This window comes from Cloeon dipterum, chromosome X, assembly GCF_949628265.1.
Source record: "Cloeon dipterum chromosome X, ieCloDipt1.1, whole genome shotgun sequence".
NCBI lineage: Eukaryota > Metazoa > Arthropoda > Insecta > Ephemeroptera > Baetidae > Cloeon > Cloeon dipterum.
In genome coordinates this window covers 15,104,296-15,131,666 of record NC_088790.1, presented here as the reverse complement: position 1 = coordinate 15,131,666, position 27,371 = coordinate 15,104,296, and the positions used below count along the sequence as shown (strand labels likewise).

General features: G+C 40.2%; 1 protein-coding gene across 1 annotated transcript in view; it reads right to left on the bottom strand.

The window, feature by feature from the left end:
• Nucleotides 1-23,495, bottom strand: part of LOC135945840 (alpha-2C adrenergic receptor-like) — a 158,701-nt gene extending 135,206 nt beyond the window's left edge. Inside the window, exon 1 of the mRNA XM_065493750.1 lies at nucleotides 22,291-23,495. Coding sequence (XP_065349822.1) covers nucleotides 22,291-22,953 — 663 coding nt within the window. The 5' untranslated portion in view covers nucleotides 22,954-23,495. The remainder of the gene's footprint in view (nucleotides 1-22,290) is intronic.
• Nucleotides 23,496-27,371: the final 3,876 nt, after the last annotated feature.

The following is a 27,371-nucleotide window of genomic DNA, read 5'->3' as shown; positions in this document are numbered from 1 at the left end:
AAAGAAATTTGTTCTCTGCCTGAGAAATGAGTTGGAAAATTGTTTCGGGCACTGCGAGATTTGTCTCAACTAACCATTTTCATTCCTGACAACGAACCTACCTACAACTGCCCAATCCGCGCATGAACAAGCTCTGAAAATTGAGTCAAAATTAAATCAACCATGGAAAATTTACAGTTTCCGCCGGGTTACCCATCTCGCCCGTTCTTATTTATTTCAGAGCTAATTTCACTGTAGCTTTTGGCCCTGAATGTTTGAAATCGCCACACCCTCCCTCACCAACCCCCTGACTCACGACTCACCCTTCAAAAAATTACCGTGTACCAATACAACAACGTTTGCTTTTAATATTGCAAAATACTGCTCTTTTAAATTGATTTTGAAATTTCTGGTCATTTTTCAAAGTCCCATAAATCGCTAAAACCTTTTCACTAATTTAACCATGATTTACATCTCGAAAGCATACAGCAATTTATTTGTTCCAATTAAAACTTAAACGTAGCACCCCAATAGTTTCCTTGAAAAATAGATATGAAAAAATGAGATAAACTCTACACGGAAGTCATAAACTAAAAAGCTCTCATATTTATAGCAGATGCTCGGCAGCAAATTCTCCAAATATGAACCTTTCTAAGACTCGGAGAGCATTTTTATCCATTCGTGCAGTCAATAAATTAAGAGCTGAGCGAAATTTTATGGATATCTCCTGTAGATTCGCCGCTGAAATTGCGTTCGACATTCTCGAGACACAAATTGAGCAGCGGGCGGCGGCACTTTCCATAAATCTGCGAGAGGCTGGAACCAGGCTAATTGGGTGGAAAGGCCGACCTTGCACGAAGCAAACTACACGCCAGAGGGTTGCATTAATCTCAAGATTCGATTATGCATGCAGACAGGTAAACTCTCTCTCTCTCTCTCTCTCTCTCTCTCTCTCTCTCTCTCTCTCGCTCTCTCCTCCCTCTCGGAGCAGCCTGGCCCTTTCCTTATTTCATTGCAACATTCTGGTGTGCGCGACGCGGCCGGGGATGAAATACCAGAGGTCATCGCACACGATCCGCCACGCGCACTCTTACGAGTTGTTGTGCGGGTAATTGCAAACACACAAATGTATAGCTCTCGACTCTTGTGTTTGCGAGAGGGCAAACCCACATTCACGCGCTTTCAGATTGAGCACAAGTGCGTGGCTAATGAATGACGAATTCCCAGATGCGGGACGGGATTTGCTGCGTGTTCTCGTCCTGGTTTAATCAGCAAATTGAAGTACCTCACGCCACTGCTTTAATTTTGAAATAAGGCATGGAGTGGGGATTTAGGGTGAGTTTTGAATAATTCAAAATATTTTCAAGCTCTGAGAAAGCATGCTTAGTAGTACATTTTGCTATTAAAATTGCAGAAGGGGGTTGTGTTAAAATTAGCATCTTTTCCAACCCCATACAAAGATATTGTTTAAAAAGGATTTTGAAACTGCAAAATCCTGGTAAATCTTTGTTGCCAATGCATGTACTCATCCCTTAGAAGTCAGTTGAAGCCAAAATTGACCTAAGCAGCACTGTAAAATTTTTAGAAAAGTGGCTGCACAGTTAACATGATTTTCAAATGGTGAGGAGTCTCCTTACTTGAAATCTTATTTTATTTCACAACAAAGAGTTTTCCTAAGAGGTTTTATACGCTGTCGGATAGATCTCGACGAGAGGAATCGAAATCAGCCAAGAAAATGTGGCCAAGCGTTGTAAATATAGGGGAAAATTTGAATTTTTACTGTGGCAACGTCCTTTTTAATTTGTTGCAAATTGTCTATCGATCAACTGCTTATTGCATCCAGAAATTCAAATAATTTTCAATTGTTGCATTGTATTGGTCCACTTTAATAATACATTATATCCTAATGTTGGCTCTTCTCAATCGATCTCATAGCTAATTTAACCACTGGAGAGTTTCCACCACGTCTTGAGGCCGAAATTTGCGAACTGTTGCGAAATTCGCGTCTTAGGGTGTCAGGACTGGGAGTGGGAGTGGCACGAGACGCAATGAGGCCGCCACGGTGTATTAGAATGTGTGGAGGAGCTCGTGACTGGCATACCTCAGGGGGAAAGAGAGACGAGGGTTTTGGGCGACGCCGCGCGTCAAGTGGCGGCTTCAAGGCGCTGTGCAAGACTCATCATTAAACACATCCCGCCGCTGCAAATGATACACACGCACCCCGCCGCGTCGAGCAGTACACCAAGCGACAGCTTTGTCCAAGGCGCCAATTGCGAAAATGGTGCAATCGCTTCGTTAGAGATGTATACTGCCGGCTTAATTGAATATTGAGACGCAGATGAGCGTTGGGAAATATGTTATTTTGCAGCATATTTTCGAAATCTCTAGATGCATAAACAAATATCACAATGGGTAACAAATCTCAATACTGTGCCAAGACGTTAATTTAAATTAATTTATTACAAAAATCAGTACGACGCATTTCATTTAGTTTAATCATAGTAAAACTTCATACCTAAGCGTGCTCATCTGCTTCAAATCATATGAAACTATTACTCCAAATTATCCCCCATGCCTTTTTTTAAATCCGATGGGTAATTATATTTTATTTAAGGACGAGTCTAACAGCGTGAAGTTGTTGCAATCCTGATGGATGGCAACTAAGATTTAGCGGTGAGATTATTTGCAAAAAAAAATCGCCTTTTCAAACGGAATTTCTCGAAACTTGAAAGAAGTTCACAAAAATCTAACATGTCATCAAAAAACTTGAAAAATATATATATATAAAATCTCAAAACCCTGTGCACTTTTTCCAAATTTTGAGTATGTTATTTTCGTTTATTCTTGCCAAAGCCATACAAATAAGACAAATATTATTATATGTTTATAATAATAATAATTGACCTTGGCCTAGGTCAATAGATTTGGTGTTAGTTTGATTGAGATTGGCGAGAGGAATCCAAAGCACTCCTCTTTTTCGAAATTGTACCACGGGTTTATTGGAAATTATTACAATAAAACTAAAAGAAATCAAACATTTAATCGAAAAATATGACCTAATAAACTGTTAAGAGACTAACCAATGGTGTAAATTTCATCGCTTTTTTAGGGCCTCATGCCAATTTCATCCTCTGACCCGTGGTATTTGGTCTATTGCTCAGAAGGTGGAAGTGACAATTAATATTCCCGAGAGTTTATTTTATGTCCAATTTTCCTCATTTTTTTGTTTGCTTTCCTAACCAACCGCGTGAAACCAAAATAACAAACCACACTACCTTCCTTTGTTTTAATTATTTTCCCATCAGTCCTCCACGATGACGGCAGATGTGGCAACTCCAGCACTGCTCGCGATAAATAAATAGCAATCGCAAACCTCAGCTTGCAGAGGCAGATTAGGAGTGTGTGCCTTTTTGTTTAACCCCACTGCGTATCTAATTGAGTGGCAAAAACGTTCGTTTAGCCTTCGAAATCCGTGCTGGAGTAAATTACACTGATGTGAAAGTTGCGTAATTAACGCCTGGCGCTCATTAATTCTTCTCTTTCCAGCCGAGCGCGCCGGCCAGCCAGAGCGTCGAGTGAGGCCAAACAAATTACACACACACGTTTGCTTGCAAATTATCTTTGCATTGAGTGGCGCCCATTAGTCCCTTTGTTTTCACCATCGCTGCAAAACTGCTCGTAGCTATGGCCGCCCCAATGAGATGGAAAAATAAAGCTCAACCTGTGTCAGGTCTGATTATTAATAAAAAATATTCCTTTGAATTTTAAACTCTTTAATCTTAATTGTTAAACTTAATTTTAAAAAGCACTTCAGCTGCACACTTAAAAGTAATACAAATATTGACATCTTCTCAAGCAATGATGGATTGGTACATATAATTACAAAATGGTCTAAAGAAAAAACTGGATATTAAAAAATGTACCTGCAAATTATTGTAGCATAGTATTTGTGACGTATCACTAGTAAGATTTTTGCTATTTTCATTAAGTAATTTGCATTTTTCCCCTTTAAAGTTTTCGATCTATCAAGAACAGTGATGAGCATTTAGGAATATCTATAATGAGAAACATATTAACACAATATTTAACTTCACCAATAATTCCTGTTCGTATTACGAGCAGTGACTTTCTTTTGAGCTGTTTGTTGGAGTTCCGAGTTGCGAGAGGGAGAAATGCAGGCTACTAACCAGCGTCGGCGTAAAGCCCAATTATTATGCCCTCGCGTCGCTTTTGTTTTTTTTTCGCCGCTAACAAGGTTTTCTCGGCGAGAGTGCGAGCGTAACAAAGGCAGACTGGATAAATTTTTAACGGCGCTCTCTCGCCCCACCGACCCACAATATCACGCGAAAATAATAACAGGACACTTTGGCCCCTGCCCACTTTGCCCCCTTCTTTTTTGTTGTGTTTTGAGAAGTGGTAATTCGACTTGCTTTTGTTCCAGTGCGTCGAAGAACAAGCCATTTTCATGATATTCGCTCTCGTTTTTTTCCTGTTAGAACTCAACCGTGTATGGCGCAACGTGGAAAGTTAGCTAAAATGTTTGATATTTCAGCTGTGATGTAACGTGCGCTGCCGAGTAATGTTTTTAACAAACACACGAGCTTTTTAACGCTTGAAATTACACCGGTGTTGCAATTTTAACTCTCACTCTTTTCTGCATGGAAACAAAACACAAGAGTTGAATTTTGAAAAGGGAGATTCAACTGTCCTATGGAAATTAGCTCCATTGTCATGTCATTTTTTTCTTTTAGTCCTAAAACTGCTGGGTTTTTAAATTTTAAACTCTCTGCACGTTCGGTATTGTTCCCGGCAGGATAAATTTTGACGTGGGGTGGCTGTTCCTTTGCTATTTTTAGCATATTTATACATTATTTGTGCAATGGATAGAATACACATTATAAAAACTTTTTTGTTTCTTTTCTTTACAAACATGAGCCTCAATTTGCCGTTAAAGTGGATTGATGTTCGGCGACATTGGAAATTAAGGAAATATTGATTAAAATTACCAGCTGACTGGATCGTTATTTTGAATAATTTTCTTAACAATGTGCGATAAACAAATTGAAGCAGCGTAGCAGTTAAATTGCAGGTTTTGCCAAATTTCTCGAATAAGTTAAATGATTTTGCAATAATTTATCGGTTGATTTTGATTCCTCTCGTTCGATCTATTCAACGTTGTGTGAATTATGAGGTAAATGTCCCTTCTGAAGAAATAATTCCTTATTTTCAATACGGAGACAGTGTTCACCGCTTGATTAGCATGAAAATTTTGAAGACGATTTTCACAGAAATTTAAACGACAACCCGGGATAATTAGAAGCAGTAAGTAAATACGGATCGCATTCAAAGGAATGAGTATATCGCCGCAAAACGGTGGCTGCCTCTGAAAGCCGCAAATTTCACCGCGCAAAATGTCACAAAGGTGGGTGCTGATCGCCGGGCCCGTCGTTGTATGGGGCCCCGGGCTACGCGCAGCCATAGCCCCTTTGCGGCCGCACAGAGCACACGGCGCTTATTACTATTTCTATTTTCTATCCTGTGCCTTTGTGTCCCGGTGGAAGAAGTGCAGCAGCGTCAAAGTTCCTTCATGTCTCTCGCAGATTGGCAAACGCACTCCTCAGCTTTTTGCAGGCGTGTTTGCCAATCGATGTCGGCGTGATATTGAGCCCCAAGAGAGAGACAGCGGGGAGTCTTTCGCCCCGTCCTCGAGCTGATTCCTCTTTCAAAGAACAAATTGTACACTGCGCTGCAGCAGCCTGCTTTTCGGTTTTTATCCGCCTTTGCTCACCGATGCTCTCTATTTCTTTGTGTTTGTGCACCTGCCCGAAGAGAATAGCAGTCTGCCTGCCTGCCGAGATGGGCTTTGGCAGCCAGAGGCGTGTTTTTGCGCCTCGACTCCACGGCTGAGGAGTAACTAAAGGCCCGTTTCACTATGCACCAAGCTTTTTCCTCCTTTTTGCAAAGTTTGAGAGACGTTTGATAGGCTCCGTCCAATCAGTTTGGTGCCGGATAGAGGAACGAGAGACTTTCCAAGAACCAGTATTTTATTTACTATAATTTTCTGAATTCCTTTGAGGACAACACTAAAAATTCGTCAAATTTTTATTTTTTACTCCTGCTTTTTAAACCATTATTCGCTCATCATAAAAACGTAATTAATACAAATTCAGAATTAGTTCCTATTATTAAGGTTATGGAGAATTATCTTTTTCAATGAAAAAATGCATTTTGAGATTCGAAAACATTATTGTTTCATTATTTTTCTTAGAGCGATGAGCCGCATGCATGTTTGAATTTTTCATAATTTTCGTCATCTTATTGAAATTATAGTCAAATCAATTTCGATTTTTTTTTTTTAAATTAACTGAAGAAAACCATTAAAATTAATCGGTAAAGAAGCACGTTAGGAACAAACTATTGCAAGGGGCACATCTGGGGTTGAAGCATTATTGAAAACCCGCCGGATATTTTTCGAGACAAGCGCGTTATTGATGAGCCGATCTTTTTTACGGAATTATCGCGTTCGCCATATCATATTTTAGCATGCTCGAGATTATTTCACTGAAGAAAGCACTTGAGGAATTCTTTTTTGTTTCCCAGAAACTCCAAAGCTGGCTGGCTGTGAGCAAAAGCAGAAATGTCTTTTGATCTGCGTGTGCTTCTGGCCGACGAGGAAAAGAAGGAGAAAAATGCTAACCATATTTTGCAGTGCTCTGCTCGGGATAATATCAACTGCTTCTTTTTTCTGCTGATCCTACTTTTTCTTTATACATATTCTTTGCTGCTCTGCCTCCCTCTCGCACAAAGTTGAATAATATATCACTTTCGGTCGGAAAATAATGTACAGAGCGCCAGGCTCTTTTTCTTTCTGCGTCTCGAAGGCAAGTTTAAAAGACGATGCCCACCTTTGGGCTGCACGACATTCCTGATATCAAATAATTCATCGCGGAACGTAAAACTTTTTGCACGCAGCCCAGGGGTCAGACGCAATTTTGCTCCGACAGACCGGCCAAGTGGACAACTGTCAAAAATGAAATATTAATACACACTCGTATCAGGACAGGAAATCGGCGAACGCTCATCGATTCGCGATACAAATCAGAGAAAGACGAAAAGTAAAGCGTTCTATTGCTCAGTCAGTTGGTGTCGATTCCAGGAGAGTTTTCTGAGTGAATGCAACGCACAAGCGTTTGAAACTTTGAACTTTGACCTTGAATTTACGCACTCCATACGGTTCACCAGTGAAATGTAAATTTATTGAGTGATGAACAGGGCAAATAATGTATTGATTTTTTCGTTCTGAATTTATTTTTTGATTTTAAATTTAGACATTTTATTTATGATCGTGTTTGAACTCTATTTAAATGAATTATCCCCCGCCATTATCAAAGCGATTTTCATAGGATTAATAAAAAAATCTAGGCTACGTTTGGGTTTATATAAATGAATATTTGAAAGATTCACTGCAGAGAAGAGAAAATATGAAATTTTTCTTTGATAATGAGCTGGAAACAAAAATTGGTCCCTCCAATCACGGTAGTAGCGACAGCAATAAATTTTGTTTATAAAATAAAAAATGGATTTGCCGCAATCAGCTGAATTGATTATGGTTTCTTTGTCAATAACAAATTGGATAGCGGGACAGCCACTAATTAGTAACATTTAATTCCTTAACGAGCTTGTAAAAAATTATGGTGACACAGACGGCATCGTTTTTAGCGCACACGACTTTGAAAGCGGCTGAATTAGTATATGGGTGCACGTCCGGCAGCTCTAGCTCTAGCCCGGAAGAAAAAAACAAGACAATCGACAGAGCACAGAGGGCTGAGTGGCTAAAAGCACCCGTCTGCCTGCCTTTTCGCTGTTGCATATTAATTCAATTGCACCGGGAAAGGGTTAGCGCAGGCAGGCAGAGAGACGAGAGGGTCAGCGAATGTTGTGTTTCCACGGCAATAAATTTATGCACGTTGCCGGCAGGCGCGCTCCTCTGTGTTTCCACAGGCACTTTGGGTACATTCACGGACGCACGGCCGCACAATACTCACGACACACTCGGGGCTGTTTGGCACCCGTTGGCGCGCGTGTGCAATTATGTTCGTCGAATACGCGCTGTTGTTGTCGGCTAACAATTATGCTCTGCGTGGGTAAACATCCAACTCAGTGAGCCTCTTAGCGTTTCACCTGCGACCAAGCGAAATGATGGAAATCAGCCGGTGTTTGTGAATCAAAATGGCGTATCTGGAAGTCCACTGGACTTCAGCAATCCGTATGCACTGATATCAGGGGTAAAAGAGATTTCTTTTGTTCGAGTCTTCTTAAAAAATCATAAAAAATAACGACAAAATCAGTTTCAGTTGGTTAAAGAATTGTACAGTTCCAATTCAAGGTTTGAATCAAAAAATTTTGACCTTTTATGTATATGTTCGTAACTGTAATCTCAGGAAAGTGGAAATCATGCTAAAAAATGTACCTCTTTTGAATGGTTGGAAAGGTGAAGGTTTAAATTTCTGTACCCAATCCTACAGCTAACATTTTCAGGGTGCTACCCTGAAGATTTCGTCCTAATAAGTAAATAATGGTGGTCTCGGGAGGGGACCCCTCACGCAGTTCCTTGCGGAAACAAGTGGATTATTGAGTAGAAACTAAGGAAGGTAAAGACTAGGAATCGACAATCTCACTGACTGATTGTTACAGTCAATTTTTGAATAATCCTTTGTTGGATTTAATTAATGTAAATCCAACAAGCAACCCAACAATAAGAGTAAGAGATTCTTTTACTTTTGTCCCCTAATCTCTACAATCCTAAAACTGCTTGTTGGACGCCTCGAACTCATGGCCGATTTAGACAGTTTAGATTGTTTTTTGACGGTTTTAGGCGCTTTAAACAATTTTAAGTGAGGTGAAATGGCTTAAACTACATGGTCTGCGCCTATTAGATTGTATCGTAACGATGTGAAGCTAAAAAAAACTCACAGCCCTATTAGTGAGATATGACACTTCTACCATAAATTAAAAAGGATTTTTATTGCTCGTCTGAATTTTGAGCATGCATAAATAACAAAAAGGCTAATTCAAAAGACGCGTGTGCTTTCGAGAGTCGAAATATGATAAAAATTTCATAGGCGGCAGATCAAGTAGGCAGCTCCGAGAGGCATAACATTTTGTTGTTTTACGACACGCGCGCGCCTCTCTTTCTCTTCACAACACAGGATGAGTTTTGAACGCATATAAACCCGGCGCGCGGCGGCATTACCTTGCAAGAAGCAGTATCTCCTTTTATTTTTATTCCGTCGTGACGCGAGTAATGCGTGGTTGCATAACGAAGGCTGCGGGGCGTGTTTGGGGAGAACCACCCCGGTGTCAGCCGGCAGCTGCACGCACACACATATGTACACGCGGGCGGACAAACCAGACGTGCGCGCCGGTTAATTAAAAGCAGCGCCAGTCAAGGGCTGCTGCGCTCGCTCGCTGGCTGTGCGAGTGGCGCTCACCTCAGGCATTTCATCCATTTGACATTTTGAAACCAGCAAGCGGCGTGGCGCCGAGCGCCGGCGAGGCCAGCAAAATCCATCAACTTGCCCCGCTGCATGCGCAGGTAACTGAACAAATACCTCGCAGCAGGGCCAAGATTCGGGCTGGATCCAGTTATTAATTAAGTGCGGCCTATGCATGGTTAAGCAAGGTTCGACAAAAGGGCGGACAATTTACAAAAAGACTTTAGTGTGAGTTGTCAGAAGAGAATAGAGGTCTCAGCCATCCGCGCTGCGCCGTGCCAGCCGGCAAATTTTGGGTCACGTGGGCAGCCGCCAGCCGCCTGAATCGTACTTAGCACTACCGGGCCATTAAGCAAAACTGCTTGAGGGATTCGGCGGTGCCGATTTGTTTGCTACAAATTGAACTTCTCTGGACTCGTCAAAATTCTCGATGTCTACTAACTTCGCGTTTTTTTCTGTGATCCGATCACGATGAGATGGGGCTGTGTAAAACGATTTATTCATCATTTCGAGCTGTTTCGCAATTAATCCTGTTCTTCTTTCCGCGATTTTGGACTTGGCTCTCGCGTGATTAAATTGCTGGATCGCGTACGCAGCAGTGCCTTTTTGCTGGGATCTATTCCGGTCGAAATGTCGAATGAGCTGACCGATTAGTTCATTTGGGTCTGCTTCGGACAGCGCGTCCGTCATCAACACGTTCTCGCACATTCCGCGAAGGCTGGGAACATGAGTTTTGACGATAGTGGAGTTTTGCAGTTCTTCTGCTATTTCTTTCTCAAGAGTTTGTGATTCTGGATTAGGTTGATGGAAAATATCACCTAAATCTTTGGAGCTAAACATGGTGATTGTAGTGAGTCTCTAACTTTAACGCGAGTTCCGATTTTAATTTTTGCCTAACTCTATGTGAAATAAAGATAAACCGATCTAGCGCAAGGTGTTCCTAACTTAGGTTCTTGATAGATCTTAAATCGGGTCGGTTTCAACTTTTATTAAGTATTTTTAATAGGCCGAGCCCCCACTGAAGCGGCCTACCGGTTAGTCTAGGGGTTTAGGTTCTAAATACTAAAACAAAAGCTAACGTGACGAGCACTCCGACGACGACTAGTGAATAGCCGACCGGTCGCGCGAATTTAGAAAGGGACTTCACTCGCAATCGGCGTCAACCGGAAGAACGGTATGACGAACAGCCGGGCTGTACAGGGGAAACCGCAGGCCGGTTTCTCCCTTGCCGATAGCGAGTTAGGGTTTGGGATCTAGGAATAAAACTCTAACTAGCTGAGCTGTATCGCTCCTGCTCTGGCCGGCTAACTAGAGCGGCCAGGTAGCAAACTCAGAATCAGAATGATGCCTTCCAGAGCAGGCGCGCTTTATTTATATGCTCGCTCCCTACTCTCATTTACATTCATACATATATGTACAGGTTATAATGTGAATATTCTTGTTGGTCGTCTCAACTATCAAACTTCATGTTTAAAATATTTTCAGCCGCACCAGTCGCCGGTGAAAATGGTTAGCCACCGCCTCAAATATTGTGTCTGAGACCTCTAGAAAAGAACCACACCATTTCTAAAATAATGGTTTACTATAGAAAAAGAAAATATATATTTTTCTAAAAAAAAAACGGAAACCCTCCCAGATTAAACTAGCCCAAAAACTTAAACTCTATACAACATTTTCAGATAAATCGGTCCCAGATATTTCAACTCTGTGATGTTTTTTTTATTTCAGTTTTATGATTTTGTGCGTATATGGTTCTATTTTATTAATCAATCTCGATGTTCAGAAATGTCATCCTTCGATTTAAACTGATTTTTCCACTACTCTCTAGCTCGAAATTTTGTTTATTTTTGCTAATTTTAATAATCTAAAAACTGCGGAGATTTTTATTATTTAACCCTCGAGGATTAGGGATACTTGTTTCAACGTAAGGATTAGCGTTGAGTCCTTCCGAGACCCCAGACATTATCCGCTCTCGCGAGACCACATTTTTTGTTGACTCATTTCATTAAGGATAAAATATCAGGGCAGCACCTTGACAATGTTGGCTAAATGATGGAGTGAAAATTTTTACCTCCCGTGATTTTCAACCCCTTTCCAAAGATAACAAGTTTTTGCATGATTCCTGCTGACCTGCGATCAACAAGAAATTTCAAATTAAATTTACGCTTTCACCTTCTTAACGTGTCTCAAACCCTTTAAAACACTCGAATCTATTTGAAGTTCAAACGACTAATTAATAAGTTATTAAATAAACATTTTATGACCCTTTTAAGGTTGACTTATTCATCCCATTACGAACCCTTTAAACCTACAGTTAAAGATATCAGAAACGACGCATATAATTTAAATAGAGACGATTTTCACTTATTTTGAACTGGTCTCTAGAGAGGTTTACTCGGCGGAGGTGCAAATCACACCGCAAATCCTGCTCGGTTCCGAAACGAAGTCTGCTTATCAGGCTGCAGCGCCTTAACTTCCTTCCCAAACGTGTCGATCGAAGCCACTTTTTGGAAAAGCTGTTGCGCTTATCCCGCCGAGACCGAACTAATTTCCGACCAGTTAAGGCAAGGCTGGCTTGATTGCCATTTTTGCACACGCACTGTGTTTACGCAGCCGGGCGCCGCGCATAATTGAATTTCCCCGAGCAACCAACGGTTGCATGGCGGCTCAAAATTTAAAGTTTCGCCGCAAACGAGGGTGAGGAGCGAATAAATTTGCGTTTGGAAAACGAGCAAACTGATGGAAAGATACGAAAATCAACCTTATATCGAAAGATTTAATTAAAAAATATCAATGTTTAAGGAGACAACCCAACCTGAAGAAGGAAGAAAGAAAGTTTTTAGAAAAATTAGCAACGTAAATTTCTAAAATCGCCAAATCTTTCTTCAAAAGCCTGACAATTCTTTAGGGAAAAGGCAGCAGGTTGAATAAAAAATCCTTGAAGCGTAAAAATCGCATAAGGGCACATTTATTCTGTTTTTGTGCGTTTTGCACATTTCCGCGAGTGACGGACGGAAGGAGCGCTCAGTCGGCCGACATGCATCACGCTTTAATGAGTGCCGTTGGCGCTCTTTTGGTTATTAATTGAGGCGAAAGTTTGCTCGCTCCTTGAGCGCTTATTTGCATCACAAAGCGCATTTCCAGCAGCAATTCGTGCTTCTCTGCGCGCTCCGCGGTAATTGCCAGAGTTATTAATTTCTGCTAGCTTTGAAAAGCGCTCTCGTCGCTCGAGGAATCCAATTCCTCTGGAGCAGCACCAGCAGCAGCTTCCGACCAAGGAGAACATGGTGTTGCGCTAGACGAGGAAGGAAAGAAATATTTTTCCCAGCAACACACCAGTAAGAAGTAGCCAGCAATAATTCATGTGAGCCATCTAATTAAAATTTTCAGTACGAGAACCGCCAGCATTCCAGGAAAATTGCAGCTTTTCCTTAGTTCGATAAGAAACATTCAAAATGAGGAAAGTAAAAAAATGAAAAAAATCGTGCATTTTAGAAACACTCTTTAAATAATGCTAAACTACCAACATCTTAATTAGCTAGAAATCAAACAAATCGTGCAAAGTTTCAAAATTGTAGGTCTAATTTTCAGTTCAAAATTATTTTTCCCTCTATTTTGGACGGTTATAAAATAATTCTGAAATCACATTTATGAGGTTTTTTTGCTTTTTATTTAATTTTATAGGTATAATTTTTTAGACTTACCATTAAAAATTAAAAGATTATATTTTAATGAAAAAATGTAATGCGGGTAAGTTGGCTTGTATTCTTTTTTACTCCTAGGTGGAAAAAATAAATTCATCAAGTTTAACCTTTTACATTACTGGTAAAAAACTTATTTTTTATTTCATTTTTTGATTTATGAAGCAAAAAAATCTTGATTTTTGCCATCAGATTAACGCTTTTTAAAATTCATCATTTTTTTAATGTAGCGCAACTCAAAAATTCTCAATCATACTACAAACGATTTAAAAACAATGTTGATGCTCTGCAGAAATGTTTGCAGAGGTGGAGACAAGCAAAAAGTGCGCATACGTGATCCTGTCGAGCACAATTTTGTAGACGCGAGGCCTTTGCAGACCCGGAAAAGAGTCGTGCTTCATACATACAAGAACGAAACTAGGCTGCCAGTTTGTGTGCAGCAGCAGCGGCAATAAAATAAACAACATGCAAACACAGCGCGTGGGTTTTTTCTCCTCTAATTGTCCCTTTGTAATACAAAAGGGTTCTGCGCGCACTGCCGGTTTAAATAAAAATTATTGCTAGCATTTTTCACCGCTGCCGCATGGATCTGGAACAAAAACAGGCCCGACTACAAGTACACACACGTGAATGTGCAGGCGGGCGAATCCCAGCCGGTCGGTCCAGTCGGTCGGCGCCTGAAAATCCGGCAAACAATGGACACGAATATTAAGTCGGTGCGCAAAAGTAATTTCCGGCATTATGCGTGGATTAGCATAACAAATGACGAGCGCATTCGCGGACGGAAAGCACCACCACTGCACTCCCTGAAACTCGACCGCCCAGCGCAAAAATATCCGGCCACGTACAAAATTTAATTTGCTACCAAATTATGGATTCTGATAACGCAAACTCGCCGAGAGCTTTTCATTTTTAACTCGGAATATGTCTTTTTAATTTCATTTTGTGTGGGCTGCGGGTATAATTGAAGCATAAATAACAAAAATGCAGGCAGTTTCTACCATAATGACTCTGTGAAATGGAAAAAAATCGTAAATTAATATCAGCTCACAGCCCAAAGAAGTGCTCTGAAATATTTCATAAAAATCCATAAAAAATGTTGGTTGTGTTATTAATATGTATCTTCTTTTTGGTATTATTTATAGGAGTACTCGAGATATTCTCATTTTTATGAACGCACCAGGCCCTTTTTCGATTTCTCCCCTATTTTCCAGAAAAAAGCATCAAATTTTTCTAACTTTTCAAACTTAATTAATTCGACACCTATGTACAACCCTAACAACTTACCAAAATATTTTTCACGTTTCTAGAGGATTTAATCTAAAATTAGTACTCGAATGGCCTTAAAAATTCCGTGGAAGGTTACGCCAATATTTTAAGGCAATTGGCCAATTCCCAATATTCTGTTGTTTTCTAATGTTGATGGTGTTAAACGGTTTGAAATCTAATATAAATAGGTTTTATAAGAACTCTGAATCTGACAGGAATAATGTATTTAAATTGTTGACTATCAATTCCATTTCTAAGTGACCGATAGTTGGCAAGCATCTCAACGTATGAAACTAGCCTTTAGGTTGAAGTGCAGCCTTATTAAGTATTTTTTTTTAAATCCAGTGTGGGTTAAAAATTTAACATGAGCAATCTATAGTTTTAATCATTAGCTTAGGCTTAAACCGCTAGTGAATTATTTTGTAAAAATAAATTTCATAATGTTTAATTAATAACACATTTCTAATCTTTGATCACGCACACATTTTAAGTTTTAGGGGAAATTCACTTTTCCCCTTTCAATAAATTTGCTGTCACAAAATGAAAATTGGTTAGCACGGCGCGTTACGTGTAACATTTTGAATTTCATGTCTTATCGCAACATTCATTTGGCTGAGAGCGTTAATTGTTTCGCCAGAACTGCATGAATTCCTAACAATATATATGCAGTTCATAAATTCCATTTCCCAGAGCTCGTGCGGTAGAAAATTATATACGAAATCACAGAGTTTGTGTCATATGTGTGCCGGATAAAGTGGCGCGATAAGTTGATGTTCGCCAACTCTCCTGGCGCGCGTGCACAAAGTTTGATGCGTATCTCATAAACACGTCGCTGAATTTGTTTACGAGCCCAAACATGGAATATTCACATGCATATATGTGACAAAAAGGGTGCGTCGCGCAGTCGCTCGCCCTGCAGGGGTGGCTCGTTCCAAGTGGCACCCCGCAGATGTAATTGCCGCCAATTTGACATCCACACGTGAGCAAGAAAACGGCCATGTTGCACGGGATGGCCCTAAATTATGCAGAGTGCACCGAGCAATCTCATTCTCGTTAAGTGCAATTAGCCGCTGGATTATCAGCGCGGATGCTGCCTTTGTCACACATGAGCTTGCAAGAAAAGTTACACACTCATTCTCTGCTTTTATTTATTTTGCTTCTCATCACATTTTTTTAAAATTGTTTGCTATTTTAGCTATATATTGCTTAAAATGTCATAGTTCATATAAGCTAATTCCTGGAAAAATACAATAACGTGATGACAATTTTACTTGTTCTATAAAATTGTAACGTGCTATAATTATTTAAAATTTAAAATCAAAGTATTTTGTATGATGATTTTCCTAAATTAAACTACAATAAAATAGTAAAAATATTCCTATTTGTTTGAAGTTAAAACTGGTTCAAAATGTACTAAAAATAAAATCATTTTTTTGTTTTAAATATTAATATTTTAACTAAAAATTTAACAAAATGATTTAAATATTTTAGTGTATTAAATTTTTTGAGGTTTAAGCAAACAACAAAATAAACACTGCCTTACTTGGTGCTTGACCACGTTGTCAGGGCATATTTCCATTCCTCACAATGAGATCTATCCAACGGTGCGTACGCCTTAAGGCGGGGGCGCTCTTTGTTAGTAAATAAAATAACATTTTCTCTATGTGAGAGGTGGGACCCAATGTTCCCACCATTTGAAAAGTAAACGAATTTTGCAGCCACTTTAATCTACCATACAAGTTCCTTTCAAGCACTTCGTAGAAATAAATATGCATAATTTCTTTTAAATTAAAAAAAAAAATTGTTAAATTAAAACCTTTTTAAAGAGCAGAAAATTAAATTGCTGTGGTTCTGTGACATTTCACTTTGAGGCACCACAAAAAATCGCACTCCGGAAAATTAAATAAACGCCTTTTTCGCATCGATAATTGTATTTTAATTGCTCATCTCGTTAAAACTCGGCGAACGACTGCGAGTCCATTTTCCACCCGCATAAATTTTAACGACATATATTATAACACTTGCCGACGGAAAATTCCTAAAACTAATTACAATGTGCAGCCAGGCCCAGTCTCGACGGATAAATGAAAAGTCCGTGGCTCGACAGTAACCGAAACTGAGAACTGGAGCGGCAAACTCGGGCCGTCACCGCACCGCGTTGTTTGCTGCAACGCAGAAATAAGCGCGGCGGTGGCACATGTGCTAATGTCGGCTAATCGAAAAACTGCGTCTGAAGCAGGGATTGCGAGCGCTTTCCTGCCGCACCTGTGCTCCCTTCAGCGGACACAAGTCGCGCCTTTATTCAACTGAACGCTGCCAGTCGCCCTTCACGCCGTGCGCGGCACTTTGCATGTAATCGGCAAAGGAGCTGATTAAAAATGTCAGGCTCGGTGAACACGGTATTAATTCAAATCTCTGTGTAGCCTCGACGTGTCCACAAGCTGGAGCGGGAGCAAGTACAATTTCCAGTATGCAATAAAGTGTCTGCGATAAAATATCTGCGAGAATGCTTACTCAGCTGGCCTATATTACTGTAACCTTTCATGTTCAACATTGTTTTCATGAAATTATACTGTATAATTATTATGAGAAGTTTGATACTAGCTCTTGAAAACAAATCCGGTCTCAGCCACAAAAATTAATGGGCCGTGGCTGGCGGGACTAGCTTAGCCAAATTTTTTGCCCGGCGTCGGCGACTGGCCATTTTTACCGGCGGCTGATAGTATCTTAAACGCGAAGTTTGATAGTGCTTAACGGCCCGAAGGGCCGGAAAACATTTTTCTCCTGCACTTTTTAATTTTTGACCCTTTTTTACCGGCGACTGGCGCTGCTTTGCCAGATTCAAGGCGGCTGGCGGCTGCCCACGTGACCCGAAATTTTCCGGCTGGCACAGCATAGCACGGCTTGCTGAGACCTCTACAAATATCATTAATTGAATTTCCCAGCATCTCTAAAATTAACAGCAGAGGTCAGATGCGTGTTGAAATTGGTTCCCTCCGGTCAGTTCCATGATGGCGTCGTTATGTGAGAAGTCAAGACTATCTTTTCATTTCTGTGCGAATGTCGCGAGTCTTTTATCGATTTTATTGGCTTCATGAATTCATGTACTGCAAATAATACCACATAATCAGTTGCGCGTTTCAAAGAGCCATTCCGCAGCCGACGCAATATCTGCGCGTCGCGGAAATCTGGCCCTCCTCCCCCAAAGATAAATATGGAAATTTTGGAATGTTTATGAATTAAAAGTCGTGAGTTTTCACCAGAAATATCACCGATCAATTTATTTAATCAAACATTTTCTATGAGCCAAAATTCATTCCTATTGAGCTAAGACTCTTTTAAATTGATTTTAAAATTTGTAGTCACTTTTTCTAAAAGTTCTGTGAATCGCCGAATACTAATATTTCCAACAGAAATCCCTAATGAATTCTTAGTGAGATTATCAGAATTTAAAATCGTTAACTTAAATTCAATTTTTTTAATTCTATAATTTTTAGTACATATATATACACACACACAATATACACAACGCCGTTGATTTGGAACAAAGGAAGGATAAAATAATAATGGCGTGAGCAGGGCGTGAGTTTTAAATGTTTTATTTTAACTAATTTTAATGATCAAAGCGTCTTGTCTATATTACTAAAATCTGAATGAATAGGGTCCGTTTATTTTACAGACAGAAAAGCAAATATTATAAAGTGATTGGTCCCAGCTCGAAAATTTTATTTGGCACCTGTTCTGACAGGCTTTTAAGAGAGAGCATTAAATTCTTGTCCTGAATTACACCGGATGCCATCAGTAAGAGGGTGGGTTTTAACATATGGACGTGTCCCCAATAACGAATACGAAAATTTGTGCACAAACAGGGGTGGCGAGGGTCCAGCCAGTTTTTTCTCGCGCGAAAATAGCTCACACATTATTTTGCATCGTCTCCCAAGCGCGTGTTAAAAGTTTTTGCAGTGAAGCGAGCGAATCAAAAAGCACTCTTGTCGATATTAAAAGAGCATATTGCGCTGCACTGGGACCCCTGGCGTGCGCGTTGTGGGCTTTCGCAACCCTATCCGACAGCCGGGGGACAGTGATTGATGGAATTCGGTGCGCGAGAAAGCAACAAACAAGCAATAAGCGCGCGCGCTCGAAATAAATAAATAAATATAAATTCGCGTAGACAGACAGAGGATGGGTTCTCTCGCCTCTCGATACATTTGTCCAGACACGCACGATTTATTTCCCCTGCTGCCAAAATAAAGGCTCCGCGCCGCCAAAGTGATAGGCAAAACCAATTGCAGCAATTTCGCTCGGAACGTCTCACTGCGCAGGAACAGTGCCACTTGAATTTTTTGCCGTCGTTCAGGATGCCAGATCGAATAGCTAGTTACTTTATGATATTAAAAAACAAATTCACTCGTAAAGTGTGGTTCTAGTGCTGTAAATTTCTGACAATTGATTATTTTTCTGGGTTTTCAATCAAAAATAGTTGAAACTATTTGAATCGTTCACTACAATTCAAATTGTTAGTTTGAAAAATAATATCAACAATGCACACTCATCAAATGAGAAACTTAAGGGATGCCATGTCGCATTCCACTAGGAACACAATTACGTTTTTGCCAACTTGCCAATCATATAAATAAACAATTCATTGTCACATTTTGTTAAATTTTAGATTTTGCTGAATTTCTCGAAAAATGAAACAGGTGGTGTTTTTTATTGATCTTTTTAACTTTATTCCAATTTTTCTCGTTGCGATAAACGGTGTGCGAATTATGTGGTGAATATTCCTTCTGGCGAAATAAAACCTGGTTTTTAAATATAGCTTTTCACTCCAAGATGACGAAAATTCCATTTTGAAAACGGCAGGTAATAATTCTATTCATAATAATATACCAGAAAGAGCATTTTTTGGATGAAATATCCGAATTCTACTATATTAACAGCCACCAAAAATTTACCGTTTCCAAGTATTCGTCACAATCGAATCCTGCTCCAGATTGAATATCCCCAAATTGGGCACTCAGCAAAAACCGAGTGCTATTTTTGAGTGTTTGTTCTCGCTACTTTACTAGCTTTATGCGTTCCGTCCAAAGTGTTTTATTCGTTGGGGGAAACGGCTGCTGTCGCATTGATTGAATTAGCAACATTTTGCGAGAATGCGTGCGTGTTTTTGTATCTCTCTTCTCTCTCTCTTTCCCTTTTGGCAGGCCCCAGTGAAAAGCTCTAGTGTAAATAAGCGCCGGCCGCTCTTTCGGAATGATGATTCGTTGTGTTTGCGTGGACCGCGTGTGTTTTCCGCCGGCAAAGCTGCCAATCCAATCAAACCTTTAATGTCCGCTTTTTAAGCCTTCACACCGGCTTTGTGCAAACAGCAAGCGCGGAAGCTAACGTTCTCTTTAAATTGACCTTTCTTTTCCTTTATCAAACTACAACAACAAAAGATAATTACTTCAGTGGGATAAATATATTAACTAATTAGTTTCAAAATTTTTTAAATATACGTTTTTAATTGGGGAGAAATAGCTTTTTTGCCTCAAACGTGAACACTTTAACATGCACCACCACCCGAAAATGTTTTATCTGGAATTTTGTTCGTTTCTAGCTAAGCATAAGTTATTCAAAATTTTTGAAAAATGAAAAATCTATTTAAAATCTATTTTTCAATTAACCATCATGATTTTTGGTGCATTAATTTTACCATTCATTAACTCACCGGGAATTAACTTAATTTTTTCCTTCATTTAGGCTATTTTGGCCTATAAAAATTCATTAGGTGCAGTAAAATTGAAAGGTGCATCTCAGCTCATGTGTATTATAAATTTTTTTCTATATTTTCAGTTTTTACTTTTGTAAAATATATATCGCTTTTCAGGAAAAATTAATCCTTAGGTTGAAGGTACATTTGCTATTTTCTCAATATTTTGCGGATTTAATTGACGTTTATTGCAACGACCTAAAAGATAGAGGCAATCAAAATCTAGAAGAACTAATTTCACCAATTCCTCACAACTTTTAGGTATACAAAATCACGGCACGAAAAGCAGGAAGATGCAATTGAACCGATCGCTCCGAGAGTTAATCTGCGATCTCGTCCGCCGTCGTGTGTAATCTTGTTTCTGCAAATCTCTTTTCGGACTGCTTCTTTTTTAAACACAGCCGGCTGCGTGCGTTTAAAAGGATCGCGATTTTTGCGCTCAAGAAAAGCTGCTTATTCCGTTTGCGACCCTGATCGGCTGAAAGGCGAGCGAGCCTGCTTTTCAACTCGCACCTACCCTTTGAGAACAAAAAGCAAGCGTAGCCCCAGTAGCAGCTCCTTTCAAAAGCACATCTGGTCAAAAGAAAATAAATTGAGCTTTTAGCTTTTAAAGTAGCGACTCGGCCTGCCGGCCCGCCCGCCTGCCTATCCACTCGATAAAAATTGCATCTCCTTAATCAAGCGAGCCGCACTCTCGGTGAGAGCGGCGCGCGTTTTTCTCAATTTTTCTTCGTCAGGAACGGAGCAGAGGCCGGCGAGAAAGCCGCCGCCGAGGGAGACAAGGGACGTTTGGTGCTCACAAACCCGGCAGCACCACCGCTTTTGCTTTCCAAACTTGGACAAAAAGAAGGTAATAATGGTCTTGACGGAATAAAAGCTTTTGCCAAAATAGCTGCTCTGTGATAAAACTTTTCAGCCGAGAGGAAAATTATAGTTTAATGCCTACTACAGTTTTTTGCCCTGTAAAAGTGTCAGGAAATTAGCTATACTCTTAGAATAACTTTAAATTTAGGCTTCTTTTCGGCTAGAGTACGAAAAAATTGCGTCTCTACATATTCTTCAAATTCTAAAAGCTCCACTTCTATTCCCTTCCCTCTTACAACATTGGTTTGATTTGAAGGGGGAAACATATTCACATCAATTAAGGGGACTTGGTCTAGATAAGAGGTGGTGACTCGGAAATTTCAATAAACATTTTTACCATACGCGTTTAAATTTTATTTTTCTCTCTCAAAATATAAATTAGAAATTTTAAATAATTCAGAATTGGACACCAAGTAAAATATTGATCAAACACTGGTCCTCAATAAAAAAGAATTCTAAAATATTATATTTTTTGTTTCATCGATATAAATTTCTTCAGCTCGTCAAAATACTAGGATTCAGCTATTAACTAGGGCCATGCGTTTCTTTAATTTTTTATTATGAAAATTCACAATAAATTCTACGTTCTTTGAAGCTTCCCAGCAAGTAGTCAGGGGGAGAAGTTCTTGCGTTTTTTTTTATAATAATCCTGATTTTACGACTGTGATTATTTTTGTAGGAAATATTCATGCTCATTTGATGGTCCCGCAACGATTGGACGCTCTGAAAAATGTTTCGATTGTCTAAATTTCACAACCCTAATTTTGACTAAAATGGTTTATTTAAAAATTTCCGTTTTTCACTGAACTAAGCAGACAAAAATAGTCAAAATAAAATCAATACGGTTGTTCACACTTGGGTGACATTCTCAAATAATGGCAATTCACAGTTGGTCGCTTTTAAGGGGAGGAGAATAATATATACGATTTTAAGTCGTAATTTTATTTGGAGCTATAAAATTTTGTCGAGCATTATTATGTTCCTCAATTAGAACATGACAATTCTACATTATACTCTTCCCTTAGCCAGCAGCATATAATTTAAACCAATCGTTTCCGGTTGTTAAGATTTGGATGGAAAATGGTAGATGTTCTGTGCCACTTTTACATCTACGAGATTAACGCCATAAGTGTTAGTGAATTTCCAGTTGAGATTATATTAAAATTGTGTCGTAAAATTCATTTCTCCGTGAAAGAAGACACAAAGTGTGGAATGCGCGTAATGAACTTACCTCGCACTTGGGGAACTCTTCAAAGGGCCGTTCCACCTTCCAGCCGAGCAGGGGCGGAATGCAGATGAGGGCACTGAGCAGCCACACGAGGCAGATCATAATGGCCGCCCTGAGGGGCGTGCGCTTCTTCAGGTAGTCGATGGCCTGCGTGATGGACCAGTACCTGTCGAGGCTGATCAGGCAGAGGTTCATGATGGAGGCGGTGCTGAGGAGGACGTCGAGAGCCGAGTGGATGTCGCACCAGAGCGGGCCGAACATCCAGTAGCCCATGAGCTCATTGGCCAGCGAGAAGGGCATGATGACGAGGCCGAGGAAGAAGTCGCTGACGGCCAGCGACGCAATGAACCAGTTCTGGATGTTCTTGAGCGACTTCTCGGTGGCGATGGCGATGATGACGAGCATGTTGCCCACCACGACCACGATCATCAAGATGGTGACCACGACGGAGGCCACGATGATGTGCATCAGCGAGTTGCCGCTCGGGTAGGGGCTGTCGTTGATCAGCAGCAGGGTGTCGTTGCCGCCCAGACTGGCGTTCAGCCCGGCCGTGCCGTTCAGCAGCGAGCCGTTCAGCTCGTCGAACAGCAGAAAGACGTCGCCCTGCTCGCTGTCCGCGAGCCGCAGCAGCAGCAGGTCGTCGACGATGCCCGAGCCGTTGGCCATCTTCAGCCTTGCATCTTTTACTATTTACAGAGAGCAAAGCAAACACACGAGTTTGCTGTTGGTGTTGGGTCCAAAAACACGAACGTACACACGGACAAGGACGATCAACAGTGTTTTTCTACGAGACTAGTACGATTAATACCCGTTTTCCTCCGAGGGATTCCTCCAATTTCTGGCAGAGACCATGAGAACGCTTGCAAATGAACTTGCGAGTAACGAACGGAAAGCCTTAACCTTACAGAGTACGTGAGTCTCACTGCATCAGCACACTTACTAACTCACTCCTGGCCCGGTATTGTCCACAAAGAGTTTTTGTCGCGCTTTGTTCTTTAGTCGACGGCTGACGAGGCCATCGAGACGAGGCTCAGTCGTACGAGTAGCTGTCCCGCTTGTTGGTGCCCATCGGAGGCGCAGACACACTTGTTGGCCGCCCGCGAGCGAGCCTACTGCTGGCCAGGCATCCTCCTCTCTGTCTCTCGGACCGCACGACACCTGGAACTCTCACTTCCAGCGCAGCGAGCCAACTGATCCGTGTCCCGTCGTCGCCGCCGCCGCCGCTCCAGCAGGAGGCGCACGCGCCCGCATCCTCCTCCTCCTCGCTTGCTTTTTACTGCTCGCCCTCCGACGCCGTCGCTGCACTTTTATTATTTACGGCTGCACCTATATACACACTCCATGGCGATACCTGTTGTTCTGCACTTTGTCCCGATCGACGCCCCGTGTAAAAAGTTCTCAACGTGTCTCGACGAGTTTGCTGATCGTTTTATCGTGTTGCGAGATCAAATCCGAGATGAAAATAATTGCACTCGATGCATGGAGAGATTTTAAAAGCCATAAATGTGACACGGACAAGAATCAATTTTCTTCTTGATGAGTTTTTAAAGAAATGAAATTTACAATTTACATCAAGCCTTCCTGGCGATTGACAAGTAAAACGGACGATTGTATAGAAAAATATCTTTACTGTAATTTCAGATATTATGCAATAAAAACAGTATCTTAGACTTGAAAATAAAATAAATATTAGGGTTTAAGTGGTTTAGCGTACTGTATCATAATTTAAGTATCTTTTCTATAAAAGCAATTTTAATTAAACGAATGTTTTCATCACAGATACTTAGCATTTTTCGTCATTCATCTGCATTGATTCAACATCCTTTAATGTTTAAAAATGTCAAATTCAATTGAAATTCTGATCAGCTATTGTGTCTAAAAAATAGACTATTAATGAAAAAAGTTTTTGCACCGCAAATTTATGGATAATTTGTTCTCTAAGAAGAGTCTAATATTATTGCCGTGAAAATAATATAAAATTAAACTCAATGCTTCTCTTCATTTGAGTCGAAAATTAATTAATAAAGGAGACTTTTCTAATATTTTATTTAAAAATTATTTTCTAGGTCAGCAGGCGTGAGATGACATTTGTTGTCAATCGTTTTTGCAGCAATGCTAGAGTCCGCTGCCTATTCTTCCGTACGTAATTTTTGTGATATGGTCGTGGTTTAAAGAATCTTAATATTTTTGTTTGATTTTAAACTGTATATATGAGACTAGTGGGATAAATAAGTAGATAAATAAAATATCAAATTTGTCCTAATTATGAGGAAATTAAAAATAAATTATACCTATTGTGCTAATCAGTAATGTTAATTGATGTCCGATTAAATAATCGACACCCAGAACTATTTGATGAAAATTTGAAACATGAGAGAAATAAATGCGTATAAGTTGCACTAATTAAATAGAGTCACGCGAGTTATTTCTGGTTTTTCGCTGATTGTGCAGCTAAAAAGATACACACAAACTGATAATTAATCATGTCTGCAAAGAGCGACTTTTTACCGGGTGGCAAGACTTAATTTCCTGGCGCGGAGCAATTAATAATTTGCTGCGCACACACAAAATTTCCGCGGGCGAGCAGCGAGCCGGCAAAAATCAGTCAGCGCGCGGGCGGGCGGGCGTCGCCGGCAGCGATTTTGCGACGACGGCGCTGCTGCGTTTTCTAATTAATCGCTCCGGCCGCCGAGATAATGCGTGCGACGGCCATTACGCTTTTTAAGAGAGACTCGCGGTTTTGCAATATTTTCCACCGACGGAGAGTGCGAGAGAGAGAGAGACGCGCCAGCGTTTATCACCACAGGCTAAAGTATAACGCACATTTTGTGCGCGCATCGCACTCGTGATTTATGCCCCGCGACGAGCTTTCGCCGGATGCTGCCTTGTGCTGCCTTACTTAGTTCTGGCAGGGGTCTGAGGATCTTGATGTTTTTTTTAATGAAACTAGGCCCTATTCGACCAAAAACGCCATTGTTGTTTGATTTCCCAAATATTCGGGTTTCTGTAAATCGGTTCTATTTTGGCCGTAGAGAAAAAATTCGGACACCGATGAACTCGTCTCGTCAAATGGAACAATTTTTTCCTGACCCAAAAGTGTTGTGTCAAATGTCGAGGCCACACAAATCAGAATTTTAAAATGGAACTCAATTTTGAAAATAAATGAATAATTCTGAAATAGCGCTGAAATTTAGGTTTGAACTGTTAGTGAATGACGCGACTAATTGAGCGCAACTTTTCAAAATGGCTCAAATTTAATATGATCAATCAAACCTAAAAATCAAAGTGCTTAGAAATACTCAAGATCAGTTTTAATTAGAAAATTCCCGCTTTTCAACCACATTTGGCTTCAGTATACTATTTAATGCTACATTTATATCAATTTGATTTTATTATTTGCTTATTATACCAAGCAAGAACAGAGATTTCTCTCATAGACTTCCCATAAAAAAGTCGCTTTAGCTTGGACATCATCATTAAAAAAAACACACACATTTTCCCGTTTTATTCTGTCTACACATTTTTGCTGATAAAGAATGTCTCCGCACGAAGGTTGTTGCTTGGAACGAGGGTGGATATCAGTTGGAGCAACAATTTCCAATGAAGTGTCTCTCGTTTGGCGCGAATCCCGATCGAGAATGCAACCGCAGCGTGCTCCCCGTGCGGTTTGCAGTGCAGTTCAGTGACGACGGATCTGTGTGCGCTTTATCCGTTTTCAATATCAGGCCCGATTCTCGGGGAAAATATTTGAACAAGCGAGGGAACGTTGCCAGTTCCTAGACATTCGATACACCACGCGCTACTGTTTCTTTCGTTATTGCATCGCATTATTGCTTTCTACTCCACTTTTCGGCCAAAAACAAACACGGTGGCAGTCCGTATCGGAAATCCACATGTTAGTCTGGCTGACGATGTTTTATCCTGTGTTTTAATAATTTATCTGAAGAAGGTAAATATTTTTCCTTCGATTGAGTGGATTGGGCAAAATTCCGTTATAATAATTTTAACCTCTAAAAGATGCACACTAAATAACCTCTTTCGTTGCTAGAAAACACGAATTTAATGTGCGATTAACTATGATTTGCTAAGCTCATTAGACTGCTGGGCTATGCATTTAGTTATTTTTAACGAATCCCCGAATTTCAAGGGGACTTTACCCCTTAACTAAATTAGCTATGCATTTTACTTACCTATTTCTTCCTAAATTTGTATTTATTGTCAAACATTTCAATAAAATCAGTGAGAGAGTAAATTATTTACAAATCTCCAAATTAATTTGTAATGGGATACAAATGTTAAATTTATTAACAAAATCGTCTGTTTCCCGTAAGTTCTTATAACTTTCTGAATCCATTGGAAATATCAGGTTTTAATCTAACTACTTGGTTTTTCAATAAAAATTAATTTGTTAATTCTTGGTTTCTTCATAGATATGAGCTTAAATTGAAACTTGGACCTATCTCATATAAATCGTAAATATCACCCTTTTAATCATTAAAAACTACAATTTTTGCTGGCTCAAAAAGTCTATTCGTTGCTATGTAAATTTTCTAAATGGGGATGTCAATTGAAAACTCCTTCTTTAAACTCAAGAGTTAGTTACATTTGCAATTGTTCCAAGAAGAATTCATCTCTTCATCTGGTTGCACATGCAATCGAGCCAAGCAAAAGGTCTGAACCGAGCGAGATTCGTATTAGTCCTTGTGTGTCATGCCAGCTGCTGGAGCTCAACAATGTAATTGCGATGCAGGGACGTGTCTCGGCACTCGATCCATTCTGCAGAGCATATTTGCATTGCCAGTTCAAGTGTGTGGGTTGCAACATTGGCAACGCGTGTAAAGGTGCATTATTATGCAGCCGTCCTTATACTGCTGATCTCGAATATATCTCACCCTGAGTGATTGATTATGCAGCGCTCTGCGCGCACGTAAATCTCTCTTATTGATGCATGATGGACAGCGCCGGTGTTTGTCATGCGATCGCAAATAGCCAAGTGTAAATTTGCGCTTGCACAGATTAGTCATAGAGCAGACAGCGAGATCGAATTGTGTTTACGACGCTGTTTGATGGATGCGTGAGGTAAT